We start from the raw sequence: 27,308 nt of genomic DNA, 5'->3' as shown, positions 1-27,308 counted from the left end.
TTGTTACCACAAGAAAAAAAAAAAAGAAGAGACATTTTAAATAGATATACAAACCAGAGTCTCATATCTCATTACGAACCTCACCCACCCTACTTTGTCCATGATGCCGTAGGAAAATATGTTTGTTGGCGGCAGGTGGGTGACGGGTATTCCTCCGCTCACCCCTTTAACCAGCAGTTAACTATCTTGCTACCAAGTTTCACGGTTTTCACCTACTGAGTTCAGTTGTGCTGAGTAATACTCCTGCATAAAAGGCTCTGGTTTGTATACCGGGGAAAAATACTATTAAACTTTTAACAAAAATTGTGAATTTAGGAAACAATTGGTATACGCCAAGAAATTCAACCATTTGCTTTTTTTTATTACATGAAATTTCCAACATTCGAGTTATTTTGGAAAATTAGTTGATGCTCAATTACTGAAATCCCAAGTTGACTGGAAGTATCAGTTTAAGTGGATAAAGCCAACCTTGATATTTTCTGGTATGGACCAAGTGTGTATGAAATACTTACGAAATCATTCGGACAGCAGATATTTATTCTCATGGCTGGAGTCATTACTACTGTACATGTTATCTGAAGCTGTTTATATTTAAAAATTAGAATGTGAAGAATTAAAGGTTTTGCTTCAGGTTTATTTAATGTTCAATGCAATATTGACATAGTTTTACTTTAAAAAAATATATATTTGGAAGCTGCGTTTATATCTGCTTCTACGCTTTATTCAGCCTACCGTGGATGCAGCCTGATAAAAAAAAGCCCATTTAAATGTCAAAGTTCATTTAAAGAAAGAAACGACCAGTGTTTTTTCCTTTTTAGGAACAATGGTGTTTTCAATGGAAAGGCTTCGAGAAGTGTTGAAAACCATAAAGGTTTGCAGATAAAAATGAAGGCAAGGGAAGAAAATAAGAGTTAAGCCCTTTCCGTGATTTTTGAGGGGCTGACGAGGGGAACAGAGGCAGATTCAAGTGTTGACAACAATAATGGCTGTGACCGTGAAGGGTGTAAGGGACGCATGAATTGCCAGATTATCGAGATTTGACAGAGGCTATTGGGGTTGCCCGAGAAATACTTCGTTTTGGTTTGTCTATTATTACCTACGGGAAATCTTGTGCATAAATAAAATTTAGCATTTGATGCACTGGAATTTAAATTCTACCATTGCTAATAATTCCCTCTCTGATATTTTGGGGGATGAAGCAGATGTTTCTGCCATCATCTCTTTTTTAAAGTATGTTAAAATTTTTAACGGTATTTAATTTATTTCTTAATATACTTATTACATCACAGAATTTTAATGACATTGTTTTATGTATATATCACATCATTCATTAAACTTCATACCTTTATTTATTGGTCACATCACTTCATTTTATTTATTAATCATTTCCTTCATGAAGTCATAACCTTAACATAATTTATTTACTCTTCATTACGGCGCTGAATGGCCTTCTTGGCCCCAGTGCCTGGGCTTTTGCCCTAAATATCTTACATCCATCCATCTACCATTGCTAAACCCAGTTTGATTTGTATGAATGGTACGTTGGGTGATGATTAATTAAGAGCAAATGATAACAAAGGATTGAAAGAAGAAACTTCACCATTCGGGCAGGAAATATGGGTATTTAAGGGATATTTTTACCGAAACCATTGTTTGGCGCTCTGTGAAGAAATTACATGTTGGAATGCAGTGCTTATTGCTGACAGAAACGCTTTGCCAAACGCATTGAATTTCCACAGAGCCATTATCTTTATGAATGTTTAAAGGGTTTTTAATTGGAGATTACTGTTTCATGTAGGCGAAAAGTCTTGAGGGGGGCGGGTGGGGCGAAGATAATTTTGGTCACCGTTAATAACAGACCTGACGGCAAAAGTAAAAGGAAAAGAAAATAAATTTAACAGTTCGGTTAACACCCATACCTTGTAAAAATTCACTGTTAACAGAACATAGACTTGGTACGAACGGATTTTACTGCACTCGGAATCTACTATGTCCTAATTTAGGCTGCTGAGAAGTGACAGACGGCATAAAACCTTAAACTAACTATCTTTTTCCTTTATGTAGAATGACATTTTATCTTGCATTAAACAAGTTTTTTATTCCGTGAGTTAGCCCGTCTCTCCGTTTGGTTTTGAATAATCATCCGTAGCAATTGTGTATTGTCAATAATCAAACGCCCCTAATTTGCATGAGCTCGTAGGCAATCTGCTATAAATCGATTTGCATAAATTACGGTAAGTATCATACTGCGCAACGCGTTTGTCAGTAGTCGTGCAAGTACGATGCAAAGGGAGAATTTAGGTGTACTTCGAGTAATTAGGTGTTTGTTTTTATCGCATACTTTTTTTTTAAGTGTTCTGTCATTGTGTGAGAGAAATAGAGCATGTGAGTGGGACTGCAGAATGTTTAATGTTACAAGTTTCCTTAACACCATATAGTAGAACCATTCCATGGCTAGTTTCCGTAGGAGGGGCTAGTGTCGTCAGTATACCTCGTGCGGTGCACTGTAAGCATTACTTAAGGTTCTTTGCAGCGTGCCTTCGGCCCCTAGCTGCAACCCTTTTCGTTCCTTTAACTGTGCCTCCTTTCAAATTCTCTTTCTTCCATCTTACTTTCCACCCTCTCCTAACAATTTATCATAGTGCAACTGTGAGGTTTTCCTCTTGTTACACCTTTCAAACCTTTTACTGTCAATTTTCGTTTCAGTGCTGAATGGCCTCATAGGTCCCAGTGCTTGGCCTTCGGCCTAAATTCTATATTCAGTTCAGTTTCATGGCTAGTAAACCTGATCATTAAAAGTCATTCAGGGGTAAATCCTTTCCCATCAGTTGTATCTGCAAGAACTTCATTCGATTGAGGGCGAAATGCAGAACAAGGCCAAATACCTCTACTTCACGCAGCCGTGATCGTCAAACTCTGTAGCGCTCTTGAACGGAACGGATCCAGTGTCACCGGATAAGAGAAATGTTTGGGCGTCCTTGGATAGAGAAATACCTGACAGGCGACCTTCTATAAAAAGAGAAAATCCTTGTGTTATCCTTGGATCGTGATCCTTGTCGATGGTCGCTGGGAATCTGATGGCTGTTTGATGCGTATTTTTGCTCCTTTCTAGGTCTAGTGTCTTGTGTGTCGGGTAACAGAGGTTTTGTAATTACGTAATGGGACACTCGTGGTGTTCGGAGGTCTGAGGCTTCTCTCACCAGTTACGTAAACGTAAAAGCACGCCAAAAGTGGCGATAAAGTAACAGACATGAGTGAAAAGGAGGTAACATTTAAGGCGAATTACGTATAGCTGATGCCTTAGAGACTAGAATGGAATGGCTACAATGTTGATATTATAATACGGAGGTTCGGTTTTTTATAACCACGGCTTCGTTCCTTCAAGGCCCCTGCTGGACACAGCTCTGATGTCACCCGTTACCTTTTCAAAGTATCATTAACGACCGGTGTACTGCACCACAATTATTTTACCTTTTCCCGTCGAAAAAAACATACAGGGAAATTTTAAATGCCCTCATGTTGCGAACTATTTTGAACCAATGTAGATATCTGTGGATTTTTAATACATCCAGCTGAAAGAATTATACCTTGTGTACCACTTATTGCTTCCTTTCTTACTCTCTCTTGTTCTTTTTACGCTTTTGCCTAAGGTAAAAAATCTAGGTGACCTAGTAAAGTCAGTGATGTGAAGTTTTGTCACTTACACGGATGATTTTTAATATTCATAAATATAAAGCCACAAATATCACTCAACATTAAATTCACTATGCCTTGGGAATAACTTACACCCAAGGGGAATTATGATTGATAAGGCCATCTGTCCTGACCAGAATTTGAACTGGGGCCATCGAGCTCTTGCCCAATTAATAGGCGAATGGTCAAGTCAAGTCGATTGTTTACACTGCATATATATATATATATATATATATATATATATATATATATATATATATATATATATATATATATATATATATATGTGTGTGTGTGTGTTTGTAATTGAATAGAATGTGTGATTACTCGACATCGTTATTGATCTTTTCTGTCCCCAAGCTGACATACATATGGTTGATTATCATATTTGCAGAAAGCTTCGACCTCAATGTTGACGCGTAGGTAAATAGTACAGTGAATGGAAATGTCAAAAAAACGTTTGTTTTCTTCGGCAAGATATTGATTGTGTACCTTTTCCCCAAAAGAAAAGGCCCTCTTCCAATTAGTGTTCGCAATCTTCAAACTACAGACCAATCAGGGCAAAGAAATATGGCAGTCAAACGAGACATCGACAAGGAAATAGACTTTGTGTTGGTTTCTCTTTCGGACGCTTTGAGGAATCTTTTCTTGGTGATTCTTAGAATTCAGCTTTATTCCCGAGTTCAGTTTTCGTGAAAAATTGTTTGGTGTATCTGCCTTCAATTGTTAGCGAAGCTGTATACATTATCATTTTTTTTTGTCTTGTGTGTTTTTATATTGCCATTGATGACATCTTTCTCTACACACACACACACACATATATATATATATATATATATATATATATATATATATATATATATATATTATATATGCATTTATTTATATATATTATATATATATATATATATATATATATATATATATATATATATATATATATATATATAAACATAGTTCTTTGATATTTACCGTAGTTTAGGTTGTACTAAAAAAGCTGTAGTCTCTCTCTCTCTCTCTCTCTCTCTCTCTCTCTCTCTCTCTCTCTCTCTCTCTCTCTCTCTCTATGATCTTGTAGCGTGGTGATGATCGCGCGCGCATCACAAGCTGAGGGACTTTCGTTCTACTCTCAACCCGCAGCCAGTACTTGTGGGTTGGTGGAGAGAGAGAAAAAACCCCAGGAGTCATTGTGCATTGCTTTGGCAAAGCAAGAGAGCCTCGACGAGGTAATCCTCGCTCCACAGGTAATGCATCTCCGTTTCTGGACTCGTGCAAATTATAGATAGCTTGGCATACAGCCTAGTAGACTTGGCTTTCTATCCTGGTGTGAGTATAGATCGTTCACAGTCAGGATTCTTGGCCGTAAGGGCGATGCAGGCGTGTCGTAATGTCATGATGTTATGTCCCTGTTGACTTAAATAGTGGTTAGGTACCAGGTTATTATTCAACTGGGTGGCTTGAAGAGAGAGAGAGAGAGAGAGAGAGAGAACATATGTGGGAAATTACTGCACCGTCAAAAAAATAAAAATGCCATCTTCTAATTTTAAGAATTTGACGACCTCACCGAGGTGGAACAGTTCATTAGATATTCGTCAGACTCCTCTCTCTCTCTCTCTCTCTCTCTCTCTCTCTCTCTCTCTCTCTCTCTCTCTCTCTCTCTCTCTCTCTCGAGTTTTTCATTGGAGGGGTGGGTAGAGCTTTCTGCTAGCACGCTGTTGGCCCAGCGTTCGACTCTCCGAGCGGCCAGTGAAGAAATAGAGGAATTTATTTCTGGTGATAGAAATTCATTTCTCGTCATAATGTGGTTCGGATTCCACAATAAGCTGTAGATCCCGTTGCTAGGTAACCAGTTGGAGAGCTGTTAACCAGCTCAGTGGTCTGGTTAAACTAAGATATACTTAACTCTCTCTCTCTCTCTCTCTCTCTCTCTCTCTCTCTCTCTCTCTCTCTCTCTCGTCCATTAAAGGAATCTGTTATCACGCAGATGCTTCCTAACCAACTATCGGCTGATGAGCTTTTAACTCGTTAAGGGACGATGAAGTCATTTAATATCCTTGAATCCGCCAACGTTGCCAGAGCTAAATGTATTCAAGTAATTACCGGTCCAGTTAAGAGGTCTTCGCCATATGCAAATTTGATCGAGACCCGTCGTAGGCGTTATGAAGCCGTTTACGACCAGGCTCGTATTTTATCGGCAATTTGCATAGAGGATTAATTGTTTGTGGCGTCCTTCAAGGGACGAAGGAGCTGCCATGCCATGCAAGGGGATTCCGTGGAAGGATATACGTACCTTCTGAATTCGCGGTTCATCGCGCATTCTGTTGGCTCGGTTGTTTCGTGTGTGTCTCTCTCTCTCTCTCTCTCTCTCTCTCTCTCTCTCTCTCTCTCTCTGTTTGTTTCATTTTAGAAGCGACGTTTGTTATAAACTTGTTTCTGTAACTTTGTAACTAAATATCATAACGTAATCCTTATAGCATTTTTACGAAAGGTCTTATAAATATATATATATATATATATATATATATATATATATATATATATATATATGAAAGTCTGTTTGTGAATGTAGTTAGCTTTACTAACTTGAGGAACCAAGTGACTAAAAGGTAGTAGCAGTCAAACAAACGTTACAAGGCGAAAGCTAACAGATTCCTCTATTTGAGTCACATCAAAATGCCCTTTTGACAGAGAGTACATTCCCAAGTGTCACTGGGATCACAGTTCTGTTTTAATGAGTTACCATGACTCACATTCTCGAGTTTGTTCCACAGAGATCAAAGTCAAGGAAGCAAAACGACCGAGAAATCAAAGTATTCCAACGGCGTCGGAGTCCCAGTATTATTATAGATAAATTGCATCAGAGTCGGATACAGCTGTTATTCTTAAGTAAATATGATCAAAAAGGTCTAAATTATATACCAAAGTTTGCTACAGTTATGTTCACTGTAGTTATAGAGAAATCTTTCGATATTTGCATGGATTGATTCGGGTAAGATTTATAAGATTGCAAACATTTAGGATTGTTATAATGCAAGCGTGATCGCATGCAAACGCTTTGTGTATTATAATTACACTGCCAGCGAACCTGAACGTAAGTTTTTGCAAGAAAGGTCTGGAAATTGAAAGAGGAATTAACGCTTTTCCTTTTAACATAAGGTACTGTTATTAAAATACTCCTGTCGCTTCAGAAAAGACACCGCTTCTTGAAATATTAGGCTTGTGCCTCCTTGCAAAATGGATAACCTTTTAACATACCTCCTGTAGGTCAGCAATTACATAACTTCGTAACAGTTCGGATGCCTTTTAGAACACTGGAACATCTATCAGCTGAGCCTCATTAGTCACTAATAACGGAAACTTATGTCCGGGCCGGGTTTAGGAGAAAAAAATGACTCTAAGATGAAACTGTGAAACCATTAATATGAGCATCAAAATACAACCGTTTTTCCCCCCAATCCATATGCGTCTCAGTTAGCAAAAGGGAGCTGTTGCTGTGGAGAAGCTCGATGAAATAAAAGTATAACAAGCCATAAAAATTGAAATATGGAATTCCAGGGATGGAATAACTAGGACATTGGGCCTCGGTGTGTATCTTGTTCTAGTATAAAATTTGTTCATTGTGGCAGGAACTGTCGATAAAGATTATTTTTATTTAGTATTGTGTTCTTTTTGATAAACTGTAATACAAGTTCCCTTGTTGCATAGAAATGCATTTATAGTTGATTCAGTTGCTGTCAACGATGATTACAAACGCCAGCGAAAAGAGGGCCTACTTCATAAGAAAATTACCAGGCTGATGAATCAGTTAAGAAAAGGGAGAAAACTTACTAAACCAACAATAAACGCGTTTCATTTCTGTATAAAAATTTTCTTCGATCATGTGAAACCCTGCACATTATATAATTAGTAATTGAACAAACAAACCTGGCGAGGTAGATTTTCTAAGGATGATTAACTTGGGAAAGGTTTCCTCTTTGTAAGACAGGCAATGTTGACTGTTAGATAGTACATATAGTCATCCTGACTTCTTCCCAAGAGTAAGTGTTTTAAAAGCGGAAAGAGTTGGATGAGATTACTATTTTATTCAGATTTTGCCCGTTTGTATTTGTTACCAGTGGGATTGCAACAAAATGTTACGAGTAGAATTTGACTGGCAACAGGTGGTTCATTTCGGAGAGTTAGGAATGTAAATTTTGGAGAGAAGAAACCTTTTGTTGGGTGGATTGCTCAGCCGTTGTTGGCTCAAGAAACCGAAACCATACACACCTTTGCCGTAACAAAGTTTAATAACCACTTTGACGGAGGTAAAGTCTCCACTTATTCTTTAAGGTTTCGCTTGGGTCCCGATAACTAGCAATTACTGGCTGACGCTGACGGAAATAGGCGTTCTGAGTGACCAAATTATGGAATGATTTGAATCGTGTAGTTTAATTGTTTATACAGTCAGTTCCTCTGTATTCCTTGTCTGTACTGTGATTATTATTATTATTATTATTATTATTATTATTATTATTATTATTATTATTATATGTCAAGTCCGTGTAGAAATATGTTAAAAAAAATCTAACACGCTTCAAAGTGTTATATCAAAAATAGCATCGGTGGTACGTTGATGTCCCTTTCGTGTACGTGTGCTTAATACTGGAAAATTTTTACTGTAACGTCCTTGCCTCTGTCAGTTAAGTAGGATATATCCTGTGTTTCCCATCCCATCCTCTCGAGACTTGGGAATTGCGTACCTTGTTTAGCATCCTACCTCCATTTTTCTTTGCGCGTAACTAAACCATCTCAAAACAATCTAAAAAGTGTTCACATATTTTAGTCTTTTGTTAACACAGCATTGTTGTACCTGCAATTTAATGTTCTTGTCAACCATTCGTACTCGGCATTTGCTATGCAAATCTGTTACCTGAACGGGCCACCTTTTTTCCTTTCACTCATAGTTGGCAGCAACACTTCATTTCCATAAAGATGAGTTGGCTCAACATTGCCTTCGCGCACAACACTATATTTTGTTTTTGTTGATAGCTTATTTTCCCTCAGTTTATTTGCCACATTTTCCTTCACCAGTGACAAATAGAACGATGACATTCCTTTTTCACGGCCTATTGTTGGCATATGTGCTTGATAATTATTGCACTTTTCATACTTAACCTGTATGTGAAATTCGAAGATAAATGTCGTATCCTGTATTATACATTTGAATGCTAAATTTAGTTACAGTAAATGTTTGCTGATTTTCATTAGTAATAACGAAATATTAATTTTATTAAATGATGAGTGAATGCCACCGTATTAGACAATGACATACCGTGGCATTTGCTCATAGTGATGCACATTTCCCTTTAAGCGTGTTTGTATTATTCTGGGGTGCTTAGGTATTTGTACTTTATTATTAATAACACACTCATATTTTCAAAAGCCGACAAATCTATTACCAAATTCTCGTTTTATTGATAATCGTGTAATACCTCGTTACTTACATATTTTTCAGGATTAAATTCTGCAGTTTTAACTGGTAGGGATACATATACCTTTGGGAAGCTGACGGCTTAGTCTATCACTATAAGATAGAGAGCAAATACACACAATAATTGTCATCTCTTTGTGTATAGGCTATGGTTAATTCAGCATCCTTCTCTCCCTCTCTTTCGCTTGTGTGTGTTGTGGATCGTTGTTTTATGGTTTGACGCATGAAAATAAAAGACTAACAGGAATCAACTTCTAAAGTACAGGATGGTGGTTCTTCGAAATTGGGACGCTGCCAAAACAACCTGTAGCTTTCACTCAGTTACCTCAACAAAGTGGTATTTTCAGCAAAATTCAACAACGAAGTTCAGCAATATCAGCAGCGTGTACTAGCATGAACGAACGGTGTGCATTACGATACAGTGCAGAAGGTTTTATAAATGCGTAGTTTCATTTATTACTATCTAGCGTAAGACTTCCGGGATACGAACGGAGAAAAAAAACAACATTTCAGTTAAAACTAGTTTTAGCATCGGGTTCTGCAGTCCAACGATTCAGATTTTAGTGGTTCTCGAAAGTGAAAGTTTTGTTTTGAAAACAGCTATCGTACTGTTAAGGAAGTTCTTGAGCAGGAAAATGTTGGATGTGTGTATCATATTAAAACAGTGATCTTCTCTTAGGACTAGACGTTTAAATATGTATGTACTAGTTAATTAACAGAAACAGCGAAAGTCCTATTTACAAAGTTAACGTTGAGGTGAGTGATTTCAGTTTTTTTTTTTTATAGGCTGCCATTCAAGAGCACCAGATTATATTAGCACATATCTCCTTGTAGCTTCTTGGGAAAGATATAAAAACAAAGGAGTGCTGGATTGCAATAAACATAGTTTGACTAATGGCATGATTGAAGTTTGATACAGTTGTCGAAGTGTTGTATAGTGTAGTACACAGGATGTAGATATTTGGCTGTTAAGAATAGTTTCCGTCGTCAGATGAAATGGCAAGTTTTTGTAAGATCACGACGATTAATGATATCAGAAGCCGTGTCTGTTGCAAAGCGGGGGAGTGACTTGTTATTGGTCATTATCGCAAACTACCTAAGAACTTGGTGCTTCACGAGGTGGATATTTCGCTGTTATTTTCATGGAACTCTTCCTGGCAATTCATAATTTCTAGGGCCCAAGTGAACAGCGCATATACAAGTTGCTTTGGCTACTAATCGCATTAAATTCCTTCAATATTTGCTAAAAAAAAAGAAGGTTAGCAAATTAATTACGACCAAGTTAATGAAAGTTATGCAAATATCCGTTTCAATCCCACTTTATTTGAATTGTAAGTGACTGTGACAGTCGTATGGCTAATCAAATACAGCTTGCTTTGGTCAGTCTCGTGATATGAAATCAGGCTGCAATTATTCTGATTTTTTTTTAAATAGCCATAGGTTTTAAAAGAGCATGGTACAGTTTCACCATGTTGGTTATTGTTGGTACTTTTATACTAGAAATTCAGAGAAATTGGTGTCGAGAACAACAGATAATACATTTTCCCAATCAATGAGTCTTTTACATATGTAAAGTTTGTATTTATATTTATGTTGCGTTGCAGTGAAATTGAATAAGAAATAAACTTTTCAACGCCCTTTCTTTTTCTTTCAGATACTCGAGCTGACCGCCGAATCCTGGATACTGATGAACTGAATACCGACGATTCTTTCCAACAATATTTTTTCGGATATTGATCGGACACAGAGCCTCGTTGGCCCTCGTTGCCCTCCAGCGGGGGGGCGGGCGGTGATCATACCTAATGATTACTCATGTCTGCACAATGACCCCAGTGGATTAGTGTCAGCTTGTCTACAACATTTTAGATAACGGGCCCAGTTCCGAAGGTCGCTTTGGCTGAAAGCCTTGTTTTGGCCATTATGTTATTTCGTTGCTGTTCGTGAAAAGTTGTGCACAGCCGAGGCGTAAAGATCCCACATCTGTGGTGATGTTTTAAGATACTGTGCGTCTCCCGAAGGTCGACCACGATGTGAGCTACAATGGAAATGCTTGAACCGTTGGTCCTCTTAGTGGCCCTCATCCTACTGGTCCTTATGATCGCCCTCACCCAAGTCGTTCTCGACGGTAACTTATTCCTTCTGTAGAACGTTTTTGCGACCGTTTTTTGTTTCCATAATAATGAAAGAGCTTGTCTTTTATGTGATAGTGTAGGTGTTTAGTCCGAGTTTCACACAGAATATCCAGAGGATGACTTCAAGAAATCGGGAAGAGGCTTGAAATGGATCCTTTTATCTCAAACAGTTCAAAGTAATCAGTCTTTTTCCAGTGTGAAACATTATGATTGAGATAATTTTCTGAAATACAAATAATCTGAGAAACGAGGACGTATAGGGAAACGAGATGCTGGGTTTACCAGAAAATGATGATGCGATTCAAAATTACTTTGAAGAAACCATGTGAAAAAATGAACTTACACAAGCACTTGCGAACGTGTTACCAAGTCAACTCAACAGGTGTTCGGAAGCTGGACGCCATGAAGTGATAACAGGAATCTGACCACAAAACAGGGCCCGCATAGATCCTTTTATTTAGATTTAGATTAACTTGACCGCGTTAATTTTGTAGGTGATTTCCCTCTCCTTTGATGCAGCGAACCAATACCTTTTTAACCACTTCCCCGCGGGCCCAAGAATTAGAGAATTAGAAACGGCACTTTTGGAGTAACTTCTAGATATTACTTTCTGTTGAGGAATTGCAGACATATCCAGGGCCCGACATCCAAGTCGTTTTCCAACGCTGGCCGCCTCAGCTCAAGGAAGAGAGCTGATCAGATTCACACGTCAGCAGTGAAAATGCATCTTTCACCTTTCATATGACTGTACTTTCGAGGTGGACTAATACTGATAATTAAGGAAAGTCGCGTCCCTGCGCTTTACAGAAAAGGGTTTCAAGAAACCCTGTCAGCATTTTGATCACTAACCAGTGAATTTTATGGAGGCATAGATGTGATGTTTTTGGAGGTCTTTGGTAATTCGTTTTTGCGAAATCACTCGTTGATGTAAAATTAAATCAACGAAAGTCAGTCCGCAGTATTTAATCGAGTAGATGATAACCTCCTGTGTCTCAAGAGAATCGGGACACCGTCATAGAGATGAATCCTAGTTAGAAAGTGGCCCGTTGTTGATAATCCCATTATTTGTTTCGTGTGATCTGCACCTAGACACTTGACAATATAGAAAAAAATTATCGTCCATATAAATTTATAAGGAAATGTAACGAATAAAAAATTAACCGGATATTAAAAGATGTACATCAATGTACCCCTTCCACAACGCTTATGAAATGTAATACAATAACATAGATGTTTTGTGTCCCTTTGTACGTATTAGCTATGGATGTAATACAAACTTGATGTTGTACTAAAATATGTGTCTATTCTGCAATAAAGTGAAAAATGTATGAACCGTTTAAAATGATGAAAAACACGCAGTTTGTAAAAAGGTTTTTATTTGGGAGAGATAGCGTTACGGACCTACAAGCCGCTCGCCTTGATAATGTAGGTTTTATCAACTGAGGTTTTCGAAGAAGAACATTTGTTTATGCTCAAGATGCGAAAGAATTATTCATTGATCTTAGGCGTCATTTTGGCCTCCTGGCTTTGGGAAGTCAGCCCTAGTACAACCCAGAATAGAACACCATACGCAGGCTTCCTCCTGAAGCCACACGAAGATAAAATGTGGCCAAGGGACCCAAAGTCCAAGAGGAATCATGATCCTTATGCCGAGTCCGTCGTGTACCTCGAATCCTCCGCCCAGCAACGTCCTCAGTCCGGCCTTTCTTCTTCGACACCACCTAACCCTAACAAACGCCTCCTGGCTCGCTCGAACTCCCACGATTATTATCTTCCCCCTCCTGCCTCGACTTCGTCCTCTTCGCTGCTCTCTTCTGCCGCTGTGTTCGATGCCTCCAAGACAATCAAGAGGGATTACAGCATGGACAGATGCAGCAGCGAACAGCAAAACAACTCTGCCAAGGAGCAGCGAGATTACATCAACAAGTACATCACCCTCGACTTTAATGAAGCCAGCGAAAATATAACTATTGGATTCTTGTCGTCATTTTCCAACAATAAGGTGAGATATTCTCTCTCTCTCTCTCTCTCTCTCTCTCTCTCTCTCTCTCTCTCTCTCTCTGTGTTTGTGATTTTCTTCCAAAACTATTTTGAGAATCTCTCTCTCTCTCTCTCTCTCTCTCTCTCTCTCTCTCTCTCTCTCTCTCTCTCTCTCTCTCTGTGATTTTCTTCTCTAAACTGTTTTGATTTTCTTCTCTCTGATATTTCTTAAACTATTTTTAGAATTTCTCTCTCTCTCTCTCTCTCTCTCTCTCTCTCTCTCTCTCTCTCTCTCTCTCTCTCTCTTCTCAATAATCCTTTCAAACTTTAAGTAATTTCAACTGCCCACTCACGTAACCATTCATCACTTTATTTTAAAAATGTTACTTTTATTATAGTTCCGTTTACCTCCCTCTCAAGAGGAAGAGGCTCTCTGTTCGTGAGTCTCTCCTTTTCTCGAAATTTCATGATCCTGCATTTGTATGTAGCTCCCAACTTCGACAGAACACAGAAATGGCAACCTAAGCCTCCTTAAGAAGCTTCCTGGTCGTTGTCTTTCCCGAGTACGACTCGGACTAATGCAAAGTGCTTCTCTCTTGTTTCCTTGCGAACATGAACGGGAGTCGTCAACTTATGTGCGGAGAATAAGAACGCCATTGTTCAAGTATAACATGGACACGGTCGACTTGAATAGAAATTCATAACTCTCCGAAGAATAATAAGTTTTACCAACTCAGAATAATGAAAATGGTTAGGATCTGTTTGCTGCCGTGTTGTGAATTGAGTAGCCAGACTTACCGACGGGCACTGCTGCTTTATAGCGTAACAAATGTTTCTGCATTATGTACACTGTAGACAGGACTTTTGCTTTTTTTCCTTGATGCGCTTTGTTTCAGATATTGGAGCCGAAAATTTATATCATGGCTGTTTTTACACGTTCATGTTGGATTTTTTAGTATTGCATATAAAGTTTCAAACAGTGGCGGTTGATTGTATTCAAGTTTCAAGTAATATTGTATATCCCACTGATTTTTTATCGAACGTACTCGCATTTCTAGTAGTAGTATATTAATCGTTTTATCTATCAAATTGACAGGCAGTGCAAACAGTCACTTCCTGCCCCTACCACAACCCACTCCCATCTTTGCAAATTGAACTTAATCCTGGCTGTGAAATTTAGTTATTGTTAAAAATAAAAAAGATTTTCCTTTAGAAGTGAAGCACTGGCCGTTTGTCATCCCTTGGGGTTTCCATCGCTTATATATCATATGACATGATCTTCCTAGACTATTGAACAGTGCTTTGGTTCCAGTTGTGTATGAAGTTCTTTAGAGCGCAATACACTTGTTCAGTAGTCGCTCTTTTTCGCTATGGGATTTAACCGTTTTTTAATGCATTATTCTATTGAATTTCAATGTTTGGATGTTACTGAACTAACTGATTTTTGTGCGGAAAGCTCTGAATTACAAAAAAAAAAAAAAAATCCTTTGTGTGGTAAAATCTGAGTAATGTATGAAACGTTCTTTAAAGTGGCACATGTAAGGATTTATAAGAGATGCTTATTTTTTTCATTGCAAGCTCTTTGTTGATAAAATACTGGAAACAAATGATGAAAAAAGCATCGGAAAACGACCAGCAGAAGAAACCTCTCTCAGAAGTGGTCAGCTGAAGAAAAATGTCACATGAGACGATTTAAGAAGCATATGATTTGTAAGATATGATAAATATGAATTAGGAACTAATGGAAACTGTAAAACACCCGATTCTTCGTTTTTACGTAAAATGCAATCTCTTCAGTCAATGGACTGCCGTTTAGAAGCTCATTCTTTTGAATTTGAGTATTTGCCTCAGTAGTCTCTAGTGTGAAATTATAAATGAAAATCAAGGCCTTGAGCCATCGCAATTCTAATATTCAGTATTACCGTGGCAGTTGCACTCCATGGCGCTTGACTCTTCAGGGGGCATTGCTGAAACTGCTGCAGGAAGAGTATTTTCGTTTATGTAATAAAATATTTAACAGGTTATGAAAGTCTTTCTTCCAAACATCGTTAGTTTATGAAATAACTTCCCAGGAAAGGCGTCAGAGTTGAACTTGGTGCCGGTGTTTTAATAATATGCAAATCAGCTTTCTACCATAAATTACTGTTTATTTTTTTCTAAACTTGACTCAATCTGTTCTTTTCCTTCCACATTTTGTTTATTTTGTTTCAGGAATTTTAACTAAAACGCATGAGGTATTTTACGGTATTGGTCCAGGAATATTTCAACGCAATAAATATAAATGCAGGACTCATACTGTACATCAGAATAAACTAGACATGTTACGGTAACCTATTTAAATAAAAGAAAAAACTTGCCCACCTGTATATCGGTACGTGTAAAGTATTTCAGAGCAGTGCCAAAAGAGCTGCCACTTTTGTGGAGTCTTTCGCTAGGCTACTCCGTGACTAAATGACTGAACGCTAAGTAATTACGAAAAATGGGGATCTTTGCAAGATTAGGATTAGCATGGTGCTCACCTTTAAATGCTAGCTTCAAAGAGTCTGGCAATTTGAGTTTAATCTGGCAGTTTGAGATAATAACTTGATTTCTTTCGTTTTACCGTCTTGAAAACTGTAGTGCTAATGAGCTTGATATTCCTTTCCTTTTTTCCTTTAGATATTTCCCTACAACTGATCTAGTGAATGAGGATTTACTTCTCGAACATTGTCCCTGGAGTTGAAAAGAGGCTATGCCATTGTTTCATTAGAAATTGATCTTCATATATTCGCTCTTAATGACTGTTTTAAGTTTTTTTTTTTTCCGTTCAGAGGACCATTTTTTTGGGAGGGGATAGTTATTCTGTAGGATATGGAACTGTATTTTATCAGCGTCGCATCATAAACTGAAAGACCATACTTGTCATCAAAGAAGCGTAACCATCACCTTTGTTCAAAAGCTTAGCGGCTTTCCTCAGTTTATCGTTATTTGGACATCATTCGCATTCTTCTTTGTAGTTCGAGAAATATTCCCAGAATTCGAACCTTTTTGTCAATGGATACGCCTCGGACTACTTAATGATAGTGGCTGTGGAAATGCAGATGCTGCGGCTGACATAAATGATTACTCATCCTTTATTGTGCAATTGGTGCTGGCTTCATCTAATTACAACACCACTTCTATAATAGTGTGAAAATTGCGGAGGCACATTAGTCTCGAACTTTCCTTTTCGGGACGCTACCACTTCCAAACGTAGGTTATTGACTAATCGAACTATCGATTCATCAACTCGATGGCGGCCTTGAGGTGTAATTTTATTCTTTGGTGACTGACCGACATTTTCGGAAAGCCCAAGCAACTAGTTAAAAATAGTTTGCGCTCCGATACTCGTGTAGAGCTTAAATGTAAGTGTTTACTGTGAAGAAACTTTTTAGCTTCCTTGCGTTAGCCAGTACTCGATGTTTGTTTGATTATATAACCCGTTCTTAGAGATAAGATTCTTATAATATTCTCCTATAACGGATCAGAAATACCATCAATGTTTCGATCTCGGCCTCTTCATGGCGGAAATAGGAAGCTACCGTTTAGAAATATTTGTTCACAGTACCAAGCAGGTTCCTCCTCCCCGCTTATTATTTTCCAAAACACCTCCCCTATACTTAAACCTTGATACCCATACTGTTATTGCTTTTCCAATGGAATAATCTTGGTGTGGATTGATGACAACTGGAGTATAATAATGGTAATATATTGGCAGTTTCAATAAAAGATTATAACTGCACATCAGGCATCCTGGAAGTGGTTTGCAATTCAATTGCTTGTGCTTCACCTTCTGATTGGTTAACAGATAAAGGTGATGCCGTAACTCGGCAGATATTGCAACGTCCAAGGGATGCAAACCCCTCGTAAATCTCATGATGAATCATGGGATCCAGTGCGCCCCATGATTACCGGGAATTAAAGTCGTTCTCAGTAGTATCGTTTCACAAAAATCGATGACAAGGATATCTCATGGCGGCTTCAAGGACGTTGATATTACAGAGCTCGAGCGCCCCTCGTCAGTCACTCCATCAGCCTCCTGACATTTAGTCGTACCCTGATGCGTGACGGGTGGCTTTTTCCCTCCCTTCCCTTCGTTTATTTTCGTCATTTTCCTTTGGCAGTGAAAGCCAATAGGTTTGACGAGGTGAACATTTATCTTTCACTTTCTTACGTTTGCTTATTTCATTTTGTCTTGCTGTTTAGTACGTCAGTTTTCTAAACGGAAGCTATGCAGTTAAGACAGATCAGTTCCACTAAATTAAAAGATGAGTGGAAATTTAGTTACTTTCGGAAAAATTCACCGAATATCACAGAAAATTATAAAAATATGTTACATTGCTATCAAGCTACCTGAGTGTATCACATCGATCATGTCAGTAGCTCCATGTTGGCAATGCTATTGACCTTGAACCTTTTTAGTGCATTAAGGCACGATCATTTCACACAGTTTAACTGTTAAAACATTTGTTCAGAGCTGCTCCTGTTTTTATCCCTATTATTTTACATCAGTTCCGATTGCCTTTCGTACATCTTGCTGTCCTACCTCTCTAACTATTACTTCTTCGTGCAGCTGTGTTTTCCCTTCAGATCTCTGTACCTCATTTATTTTCTGGCTCTCTTCATCTGTGTATCAACACACTCTTACTCCCCCTTTTCACTGTCTTAGGCGCTGAATGGCTGAAAGTGCCCAGTGTTAGGCATTTTGTTCATTGCCGTAATGTCTGGAATTCTAATTGTATTAGATAATTACTATCGTAAAATCTCCGTTAATTTCCATACTTTTAAAACTTGACGGAATTTAAGTCTCTCAGCAGAAAGGGCCTTCAGAATAACGTTCTTATTTTATATACAATATTAAATTAGCTGAATAATCATTGATGAGTTTTTCACCAATCCCTCAGTATACCCTCAAAACAAAACAAAAAAGTATATAGTGCCCTGTATTTTCAATGCATGTTAATTGCATACTTTGTCATTTGTTTCCTGTTGGCATTACCTCTTAATGTTTTGCTCTGAAAAGTTTTCCCAGGTGAACCTTATTTAAAATGGAATCGTATGTTTTAGAACATTATTTCTTTAACGCCTCATCAGTATTTAAACCATGTTCCTGTTTTCAAAGTCTAAACTTTGTGCATGATTCATGTCACGTTATCTTTTTATTCCACGCAGTTAGCCCTAGGAGCTCTTCCAATTGCTGTCGAGGCTGTCAACAGCGACCCAACGCTCCTGCCGGGGAAGAGGCTCTTGTACGAAGTGGCCGACGTTGGAAACAGCAACCTGGAGGCCTTGGCTGCTCTCTCCATTCGCCGCATGACCGCTATGCGGGACGCTGGACATCTGGCCTTTATAGGACCAGACGACAATTGCGCCAATGAGGCCTTGGTGGCGGCTGCTTGGAATTTGCCGATGATCACCTATGTAAGTGTTCGCCTGACCTGTTGTTGTATTTGCATTCTTAGCTGTAAATTTTTATATCTTTGCTTTTAGTGGACACAGCGATGAGCCTTCTCAGATATATTGTTGAAATTTTGTTTTGCTTAAGTAATAATTAAAACGTTTTTGTATTAATATATTGTAAGAGCATACCCGAACATGTATATCCTCTGTCTCACAGTCACGAAGGAGCAGTCATTTTTAGTCAAAGTTCTGTCCCTTACACATATACCGTTTTACGTAGCTTTATTTGTAATACCGCGTATGTTTTCGATTTGTATGCTGTTATAAAATTTTCTTCATTTCCTAGTTATATGAGATGTTCTAAGGATTAGTGATTATGCGCATGTAAGCCAAAAATGTTTTTTTTTTTTTTTACAAGTTTTAATCTTAAGTACAGTTCCCACCAGAATTCTTTTGAGTATGGCCACGTCACATTGCAGATAATAGTTTATGGTTCAAATTCATAGAAACTGAAACAGTTTTAAGTCTTTTGATTAAAGCCCTGTTATATTAAAAAAAAAGGCAAAAATTTGTAGATATTTGAATTTCCTCAATCTAGACATATTACATACTTTAGACATATTACAAACGTTCTCTCTCTCTCTCTCTCTCTCTCTCTCTCTCTCTCTCTCTCTCTCTCTCTCTCTCTCTCTCTCTCTCTCTCTCACACACACACACACACACGCATATACATACACAATTCTTTATTTACTTAGGTATATCCTTGCAAGCCTTCATACCGGCCTAACTGCATCACCTCTCCCACGGGAAACATGAATTTGGAAGGAATGGTTTTCCTTGCTTAATGACTTCCTGTTCTTCGAGGATAGAATTCAAATTAAATGAATTCCTCCATGCAATGAGAATTGCAATCAAATAACCGCTTTGCTAGAAACGCCAATTGCCAGGTGGAATGCACCAATTGTAGAGAGATTAAATTTAGGCAAAGTATTCCTCTTGGTTGAAATTCCCATTAAGGGGCATTTCGGTTTCAATGGAGAGTCGTAATGCGTCGCGAGACGATCGCGTTCGTGATGCTCGTTCTAATGAATGCGTCACCGTAACACTGTGCTTATTGCACGCGCACATGACGTTTATTCCTTCACTTAAGTTTATGAGGAATATGGTAACATAGAATTACACCGAAATCTCTTAACTAATTATTATAATTGTTTTAAATGCCATAAAGATTGACTGCAGGTATATCCAAGTGTAATATGACTTTGTAATATTAAACTTAATATGCTATATCCACATTCGGGAGAAAATTGACCCAATACTCCTTGCACCAGACCGCTGTCCTTTGCTGCAATAGTGAATAATTCTTGGTTCTAAAGGAGAGCTCTTAAACGCGCGCTCATTCCTGCTATTTTATCTGGGCATGGGTCCGGCAGATGTGGATAGATTCCAGTGGCTTAGTTTTACATCTGATGCATATTGTACTTGAACAAAAAAAAAAAGTTTCAAAAATAATGTCGTGAAGAGTGAACTCCTTTCACTGAAAATGTCTGAGAATTCAGAGAAAGGCTTCACGTAATGGAGCACAATAACTGAAATATAATTCCATGTATCGTCACAGTTCTCTTTCGAATCATATTTGTCCGCCTCAAACGAAATCAGATGCAACAGTGAAGGAACTATTCCAAGAAAAGGTATTATATAAATAAAAAAAACAGTAGATATATTTCACGTAAAAGGGTATAAAAATTTTTCCAATTTTTTTTTGTTTTTCTTGTTAACACTCCCCGGAAGAGGAGGGCGAACATCCCGTGGGCTTCAGGGAAGCGAGGGTGGCATCCTTGGAATGAAGTAATATTACATTTTAGCAAGATAACAGAAGAATGTAAAGGGAGTCTGTTGTGAAGAGACACGGAAGCGTGTAATTTTATATTCTAGTATATTGTTTAAATAGAGATGTGTATGTACTGTATGTATGCATGTATACACATATATGCAATCGACAATTTCCGTCCTTGGGAAATCGAACCGCCAACTACTGAAGCAGTATAGTATGTCTGCCATTTCAGTTAGGAAGGAGGTAATCTCTAGCATCTGTTTTTTAGAGGTTGGAAACATAAACCCATTAACTTCACCGCTGCTACACTTCCCCCAAATAAATTAGTGTGTGTGTGTATACGGGTGTTTGAGAAAACATCCCACTGCCACAGATATTGGTTTCTTTCTGACCGTACTGACCATTTTCCTCTCTCTCTCTCTCTCTCTCTCTCTCTCATTGTCAGCTGCGTTAGGGCATTGACCCATAATACTCTCTCTCATTTTCACTTGAATTTGAACGTGAGTCTCTCTCTCTCTCTCCTCTCTCTCTCTCTCTCTCTCTCTCTCTCTCTCTCTCTCTCTCGTTATTTAACTTCGCTGGGCCTTGACCACTAATGATGGAATTCCTGAAGAATACAGACGAGTTACTCAAGGCTTCCAGTGCTTCACAACACAACATCCACAACATCTACAAAACCAGAGTAGATCTGGACCAGGACCAGGACCAAGAATAATGATATTACCCCTCCAGACAAAGACAAAAAGGGTGCCCCCAGCCACCTAACTTCTGCATGTACCATCAAAAGTTCGGCAGATAGGCGAGAAACTGTATTTGTATCCAAAGTATAGGCCTCACTAGCCAAATTAATGGAGGCCAGAATTCACCACAGTAGTTCATACAACCTGGCTGCCAACTGCCTGGCAGGAAGGACCCACCTATCCCTCAAGGCGACATTTATTGCCAGAAGCGACGGAATGTTTAATATAACATCACAGCCGCTTGTTCCTCTGCACAGTCATATTTTTGTATTGGGCTACTGCCATACATCTTAAAAATCGTTATGCACCAAACAAGAATAAACAGATATGTATACGTATACACGCACATACACACACACACACACACACACACACACACACACACACACACCGGTAAACCCTTTCATTTTCAGCAAAGACCTAAAAATCTACTGCTTTTTTTCTTTAAACCTGCACATTTGAGTGTGTGTGTGTGTGTGAGAGAGAGAGAGAGAGAGAGAGAGAGAGAGAGAGAGAGAGAGAGAGAGAGAAACTATTGGCCCCTGTTAGCTTGTTACACCAAAAGATATCCATTTGCAAAATTCAAATAATACAGTTGTATTAAGAATTATCATTTTAGTAAAACTGTTGTTGTATGTACTGTATGACATTATATTTCATGCATCATTGTCATATCATTATTGTATTATATAATATATGAACATAGCGATCAGGCGCCATATGCATTCGGATAATGTTTGCATTCTTAAAATGATCATCTGATTGCGTTTTACCGACACCATCACAGCCATTAGTTGCTAAATGAAACGCATTTCGGAGATTAGTTCGTAAAATGATCAAAGCTGGATTTTGGAAATGCAACTTTATATATAAAAATGAAGTAAAGGTGTGATTTCGTCTGTATCGGATGTTGCTTTTTTTGTGGCATACACATTGTTCGTTTCTTCAGCCACAGCTACAACAGCAAATTTTAGTGGCATCTTTCATAACACGTTCCTCTACATTGCATGAAGGATGAATAAAGATTTAATTTTTAGCAAGTCACCATCGAAAATTAGCAAATTTTTAACAAGTCGATAACTGTAGCGCAAACCTTAATAACCATGTGTTAGGTACAGTAACTGACATCGGCAAACGGCTGTTTCTCGATTCCATTATTTATGTCATTACTTGGTGTTGTTTATGCACGCAGTAGTTAGTGGCTGTTAATTATAAGAAATTGTAATGAATTCTTGAACAAGTCACAAGGGTGGTAAGCCTGGTGTAATATACGAAGATTTGCATTTAACCTAATGAACTTTTGTTTCTAGGCCTATTTCTTAGTTAAAAGCTAACTCAGATATCATATGCATTACAAATGATATCTACCGAAATTGAAACTGAAACAGCGTGTGACGCCGCCCCCATAACTGCTCAAGGACTAGTGGCGGCTGGTTCAAAAACATCCCGGATCACACACACACACACATATATATATATAGAATCGACTAGTCACTTTTTACCAGATACATATGGAATTGTAATAGCCAAATGCCCTCTTAACTTGTTGAATCCTTTGTTCTTTTTTTGGATACACTTGTCACTACAAAGCCTTAAGATCCATGGACTTAAAGGGCATTAGAGTGTCACTATTCATCTGTGACCTTGAAAACTATGGATTAGACAATAATATGTGTCATTTTTGACATTTTGTTTTTCACCCCTTCTAAACTGCCCCCTTCCTATTGTGGCTGAACTTGGAATTAGAATTAAATGGCATCAGAAGTGTCACTATTCATAACGGCGACCTCAAAAACTATGGATTAAACAAAAATGTCTGTCGTTCTCAGTTATTTTAACATGTCACCACCTTCCCACCCCTTCTCACGCCCCCCTCCTTCCTATTGGGGTAGAACTTGGACTTAAGGGCATCGGGAGTATCACTATTCATTTCAGCAACCTCAAAAACTGTGGATTACACGTCATCCCCTTCCCACCCCTTCTCACCCTTTCTTATCGGGGCTGAAGTTGGACTTAAGGGCATTGGGAGTGTCACTGTTCATATCAGCGACCTCGAAAACTATGGATTAGATACATATCATATATATACACATATGCAGTATACATACATATATATACATATTTATATTTATATATATGTACAGTATATATACATATATATAAATAAATATATTATATATGTGTATATATAATATATACATACATATAATGATGTTATGTATTATGTATTATGTGGTAGAAGAGTCAGAACAGTGATTATTCAATAGACAAGTTAAGGTATTTCTGTAATTGAAAAAAATGGATTATCTTGGTTGAGGTAGTTGAGTCTAGTAGCGGTAAAACTAAGGGTGCAGGTTAGTTTAAGGCATGAGTCTTGATTCAAATATAGGGAGCAAGACCCATAAAGGTCCCTTAGGAGCTAGTGCTAACAATTTACTGCCTGCGGCAGATTGTTACACCCACTTGTAGACTTTGACTATAGCTCCACTCCGCTTCCTTTCTACAATCCTGCTATCCTATGCTCGAACTCTCTTTTCACTGCCGACTACAGTGAATGGCTGAAGTGTCCCAGTGCTTGGCTCTACAGCCGAGTTTTCATAAATCAAATCAAGACCTAAAAACTTATTGGTTGCCTGGTGATAAGGCTTACAATAAAAAGGGTTTGATAAGTGCAAGAAGTGATGTTGAACGTACTGAAGTTTCAAACATAGTAGGTGCACTCTTCATTTAATGTTTAAAGGAGAAAATATCTGAAAGTGACTGTTGCCTTGTTTTTGTTAGACATCATCCCTTAGTAGGAATAGTATAATTTCTGGATAGAAAAGTTTTCCCATACGGGGTATTTTGCTGTGGAGATGTAGATTAAGGCCAGTCAGTTTTTGCAATGCCAGTTTGGGAAGCGTTTGTAAATCGACAGTAGATGTTTGTTCGGAGTAATGCAGGTGGCTCTGAGCCACGTGTAACCCATCATTCTACTGAATAAAAATCTTGACAGACCATAATTAGCTACGGTTGTTTAATAATGAGATAAGAAGGAAGGGATTATTGCGTTAGGCCTATTGGGATAAAAGTGAATGGAATGTAAGGGCGTTTGTTAAATGTACCCTTATAAGCTGAATGGCTCATAATGCTGGTAGGGCGACTGAAAGAGAATAGAATTTTTGCTTCTTTGGTAATTGCGTACATAACGAAAGCTTGCTAAAATGTTTCATTTGGTCTCAAATCCAGTGGCCTTTTATGTTATGGAATTGTAAGATCACTTCGTGACAGACATTACAGTATGCTGTTAGCAATATCTAAATTGAATGTGAATGCATGATTAATGATTCTTACAATGCATCATCTAACAAAGAAAAAGAAATGAATATCGAAGACTGGCAAAAGTTGGTTATATATATATATATATATAATATATATATATATATATATATATATATATATATATATATATATATATATATATAATATTTATATTTATATATATGTTTATATATTTATATGTATTCGCAAATATCATGCTAAACCTTCCTTGATGGTTCAGTAGTCAAAAGGGGCCTATATGTATATATATATATATATATATATATATATATATATATATATATATATATATATATATATATATATACTATATATATATATACACACAAATATATATATATACACAAAAGAAAGAAAGAGAGAGAGAGAGAGAGAGAGAGAGAGAGAGAGAGAGAGAGAGAGAAGAATCATAGACATGGTGGAGTTAGAAATCGATCCACTCCTATAATACAGTATCCAATAAGGATGAAGGTTACACCTCTAGCTTTCATTCATACACGCACACGTGCTCTCTCTCTCTCTCTCTCTCTCTCTCTCTCTCTCTCTCTCTCTCTCTCTCTCTCTCACACACAAAACCTTCTGAGCAGATTAATGACATAGCACATAAAAAAATCCGAGAATTTTTTTATTCCTGATCCTGTTAATACAAAGAGAACCAATATGACGTTGTCTATTGAAGTCTTGTCATGACTCACCACATCAAGGGTATGAGGTTTACAACATATCCACATGCCTAAGATCATTCTACACTAGTCAGAATACTTACATTTTGTTTAGCGCTGCAACATAGCTGCCAATGTTTTCTGGATTCTGTATAAGTGGAATATGATACTAATGCGAGAAATCGTCTTCCAGACAACTAATATACCCCCTAACAAAACAATAAATAAGTAGTAATAGTTTGGAAGTGAACGTGTCATTTGTTCAAAGGTCGAAATTATTCTGCCGGCACGCTGACGAACTCCTTCACTTGTCCTCACTTCCGCTGTGTATCAAGACTTTCCCAGATGTCTATCGTCGCTCACAATCACTTCCGCACCATCATATCTTGATCTGCGGTGAATCATTTTTTTTTTTTTTTTTTTTTTTTGCGGTTCGTCGGAGAATAAACCTGAGCCAAATTGTGTGCATGTCGGTCTCGGATAAAGAAGAACTGGTGACGAATAATTTGTTTCAAGTTCAATACGCCGTAGCTCTCGAATTTCTCTCTTTACGACGAATAAAAACTGGAAAGAAGGAGCCATCATTTCAAAAGGATTTTCTGTCTTTGCTCTACGAGCGTTGAAAATATTTTGTATATTTCACGAGACACTTCATGTCTCTTCCTTATTTTTCCGCAGGTTTTATGTTTAGTATTATTTGCCCCACTGAAAATAAGTTTTGTTGAAGTGCGTGTTTTAGGTTAATTTAGATAAATCATTTTAGACAGGAAAATCTCGGCCTGGGGTTCATGAACCCACAGGTTCTTCGAGGAAAGATTTATCACACTCCCACACATATACATATACGCACAGTGTGAGAGTGACGGATAGGTGTACATAAAAGATTGCTTGACTGCATAATAATCATGCAATTACAGCTAATTAATTGTAGTCATTCTGGGAATATACTGAATTGGTCTTAATTTATGACACCGTCATGCACAGTGTCAGATTAATGGGGGGAAAGGGCTAAGGTCGTATTATAACTCGGGAGGTATACATGGTAAATCGTTAAGACTCCCTGTGATAGGGAGTTTTTCAATGTCCTCATCAAATGTAATATTTTTTTTTTTTTTTTTTTGGAGGGAGAGTGCAATTTGTGTCTTTTGGCCTTTACATTGGTTTCATAAAGGCAACAACATAATTCACGGAAAGGTATAAATAGCTGCTTCACTTTTGTCTTATATTTTTAAGCGGATGCGAATTATTCAGGTCAAGTGTTCCCAAAGCAGAGATAAAGTGCCGCGTTTGAGCCATTAGGGTTATTTAGAAAGTGCAGAGCATGTGACTTAATGACGTTTAATCTTCATTAACTCTTATTCTCACCTACTCCTGCTTCTCACCCGCTGCGGAAAGAAGTTACAAAAGTAAACAGACAAATGAGTAAAATAGAAGAAATTAAACAAAGACTTACTTCTAATTACCAGTTCATATTGTTTCTGTGAATCTGTGGCGCTTTGAGTATGTCACTAAATAATCCGAATTGCTTTCATTTTGTCAAAAAAGCTCGATGCGTATCATGACAGATCCTTAAAAGCAGTGCCGCTTGTTGTGACTGATTTCGTCATTCTGTGGATTTGTTTGAAGATAAAAATCTTATTTCCTCTCATTTCAGTGGCAGTTAGCGATGTTCAGTGGCTATCTGTTGAGAAATGTTAAGAATGTAACATCATTATGAGTTTGAAGTTTTCTTCGAAGTAATTCTTAATTATTCACGAAAATTAAATAAGTATACTTTTAAATCTGCAGCCTTGATTATCATGATACTCGTGGCTCTAGTTAGTAATATCAGATCTATAAATCTTGAAAATTGCATTGAAAAAAATTAGCCAAATCTTGCAGTATAAGGGACGGTGTTGAAATACCAGTCTGCAGGTTGAGAAGATGTAAGCTGTGCCAATATAGTTTTAAACGGATTGACATTGGTCAGTGGTTCACCGTAATTTGACTTTTTCAGTAGTGTTAAACAGCATAGTACCAGAGTCACAGAGAAATTTATGGTTCTTTCTCCATATTGTG

General features: G+C 37.8%; 1 protein-coding gene across 9 annotated transcripts in view; it reads left to right on the top strand.

Annotated features, from left to right (window-relative positions):
- The window catches only part of LOC136829305 (guanylate cyclase 32E-like), a 475,168-nt gene that overhangs the window by 389,145 nt on the left and 58,715 nt on the right, over window positions 1–27,308 (top strand). For all 9 annotated transcript variants that reach the window (XM_067087668.1, XM_067087664.1, XM_067087670.1 and 6 more), the window contains 2 exons: window positions 10,818–13,297; window positions 18,466–18,714. In XM_067087668.1, coding sequence (XP_066943769.1) covers window positions 12,764–13,297; window positions 18,466–18,714 — 783 coding nt within the window. In that variant the 5' untranslated portion in view covers window positions 10,818–12,763. The remainder of the gene's footprint in view (window positions 1–10,817; window positions 13,298–18,465; window positions 18,715–27,308) is intronic.

The sequence above is a fragment of the Macrobrachium rosenbergii genome, chromosome 44 (assembly GCF_040412425.1).
Source record: "Macrobrachium rosenbergii isolate ZJJX-2024 chromosome 44, ASM4041242v1, whole genome shotgun sequence".
Taxonomy (NCBI): domain Eukaryota; kingdom Metazoa; phylum Arthropoda; class Malacostraca; order Decapoda; family Palaemonidae; genus Macrobrachium; species Macrobrachium rosenbergii.
Note: the sequence above shows the minus strand (reverse complement) of the source record. Positions and strands in the feature narration are given on the sequence as shown.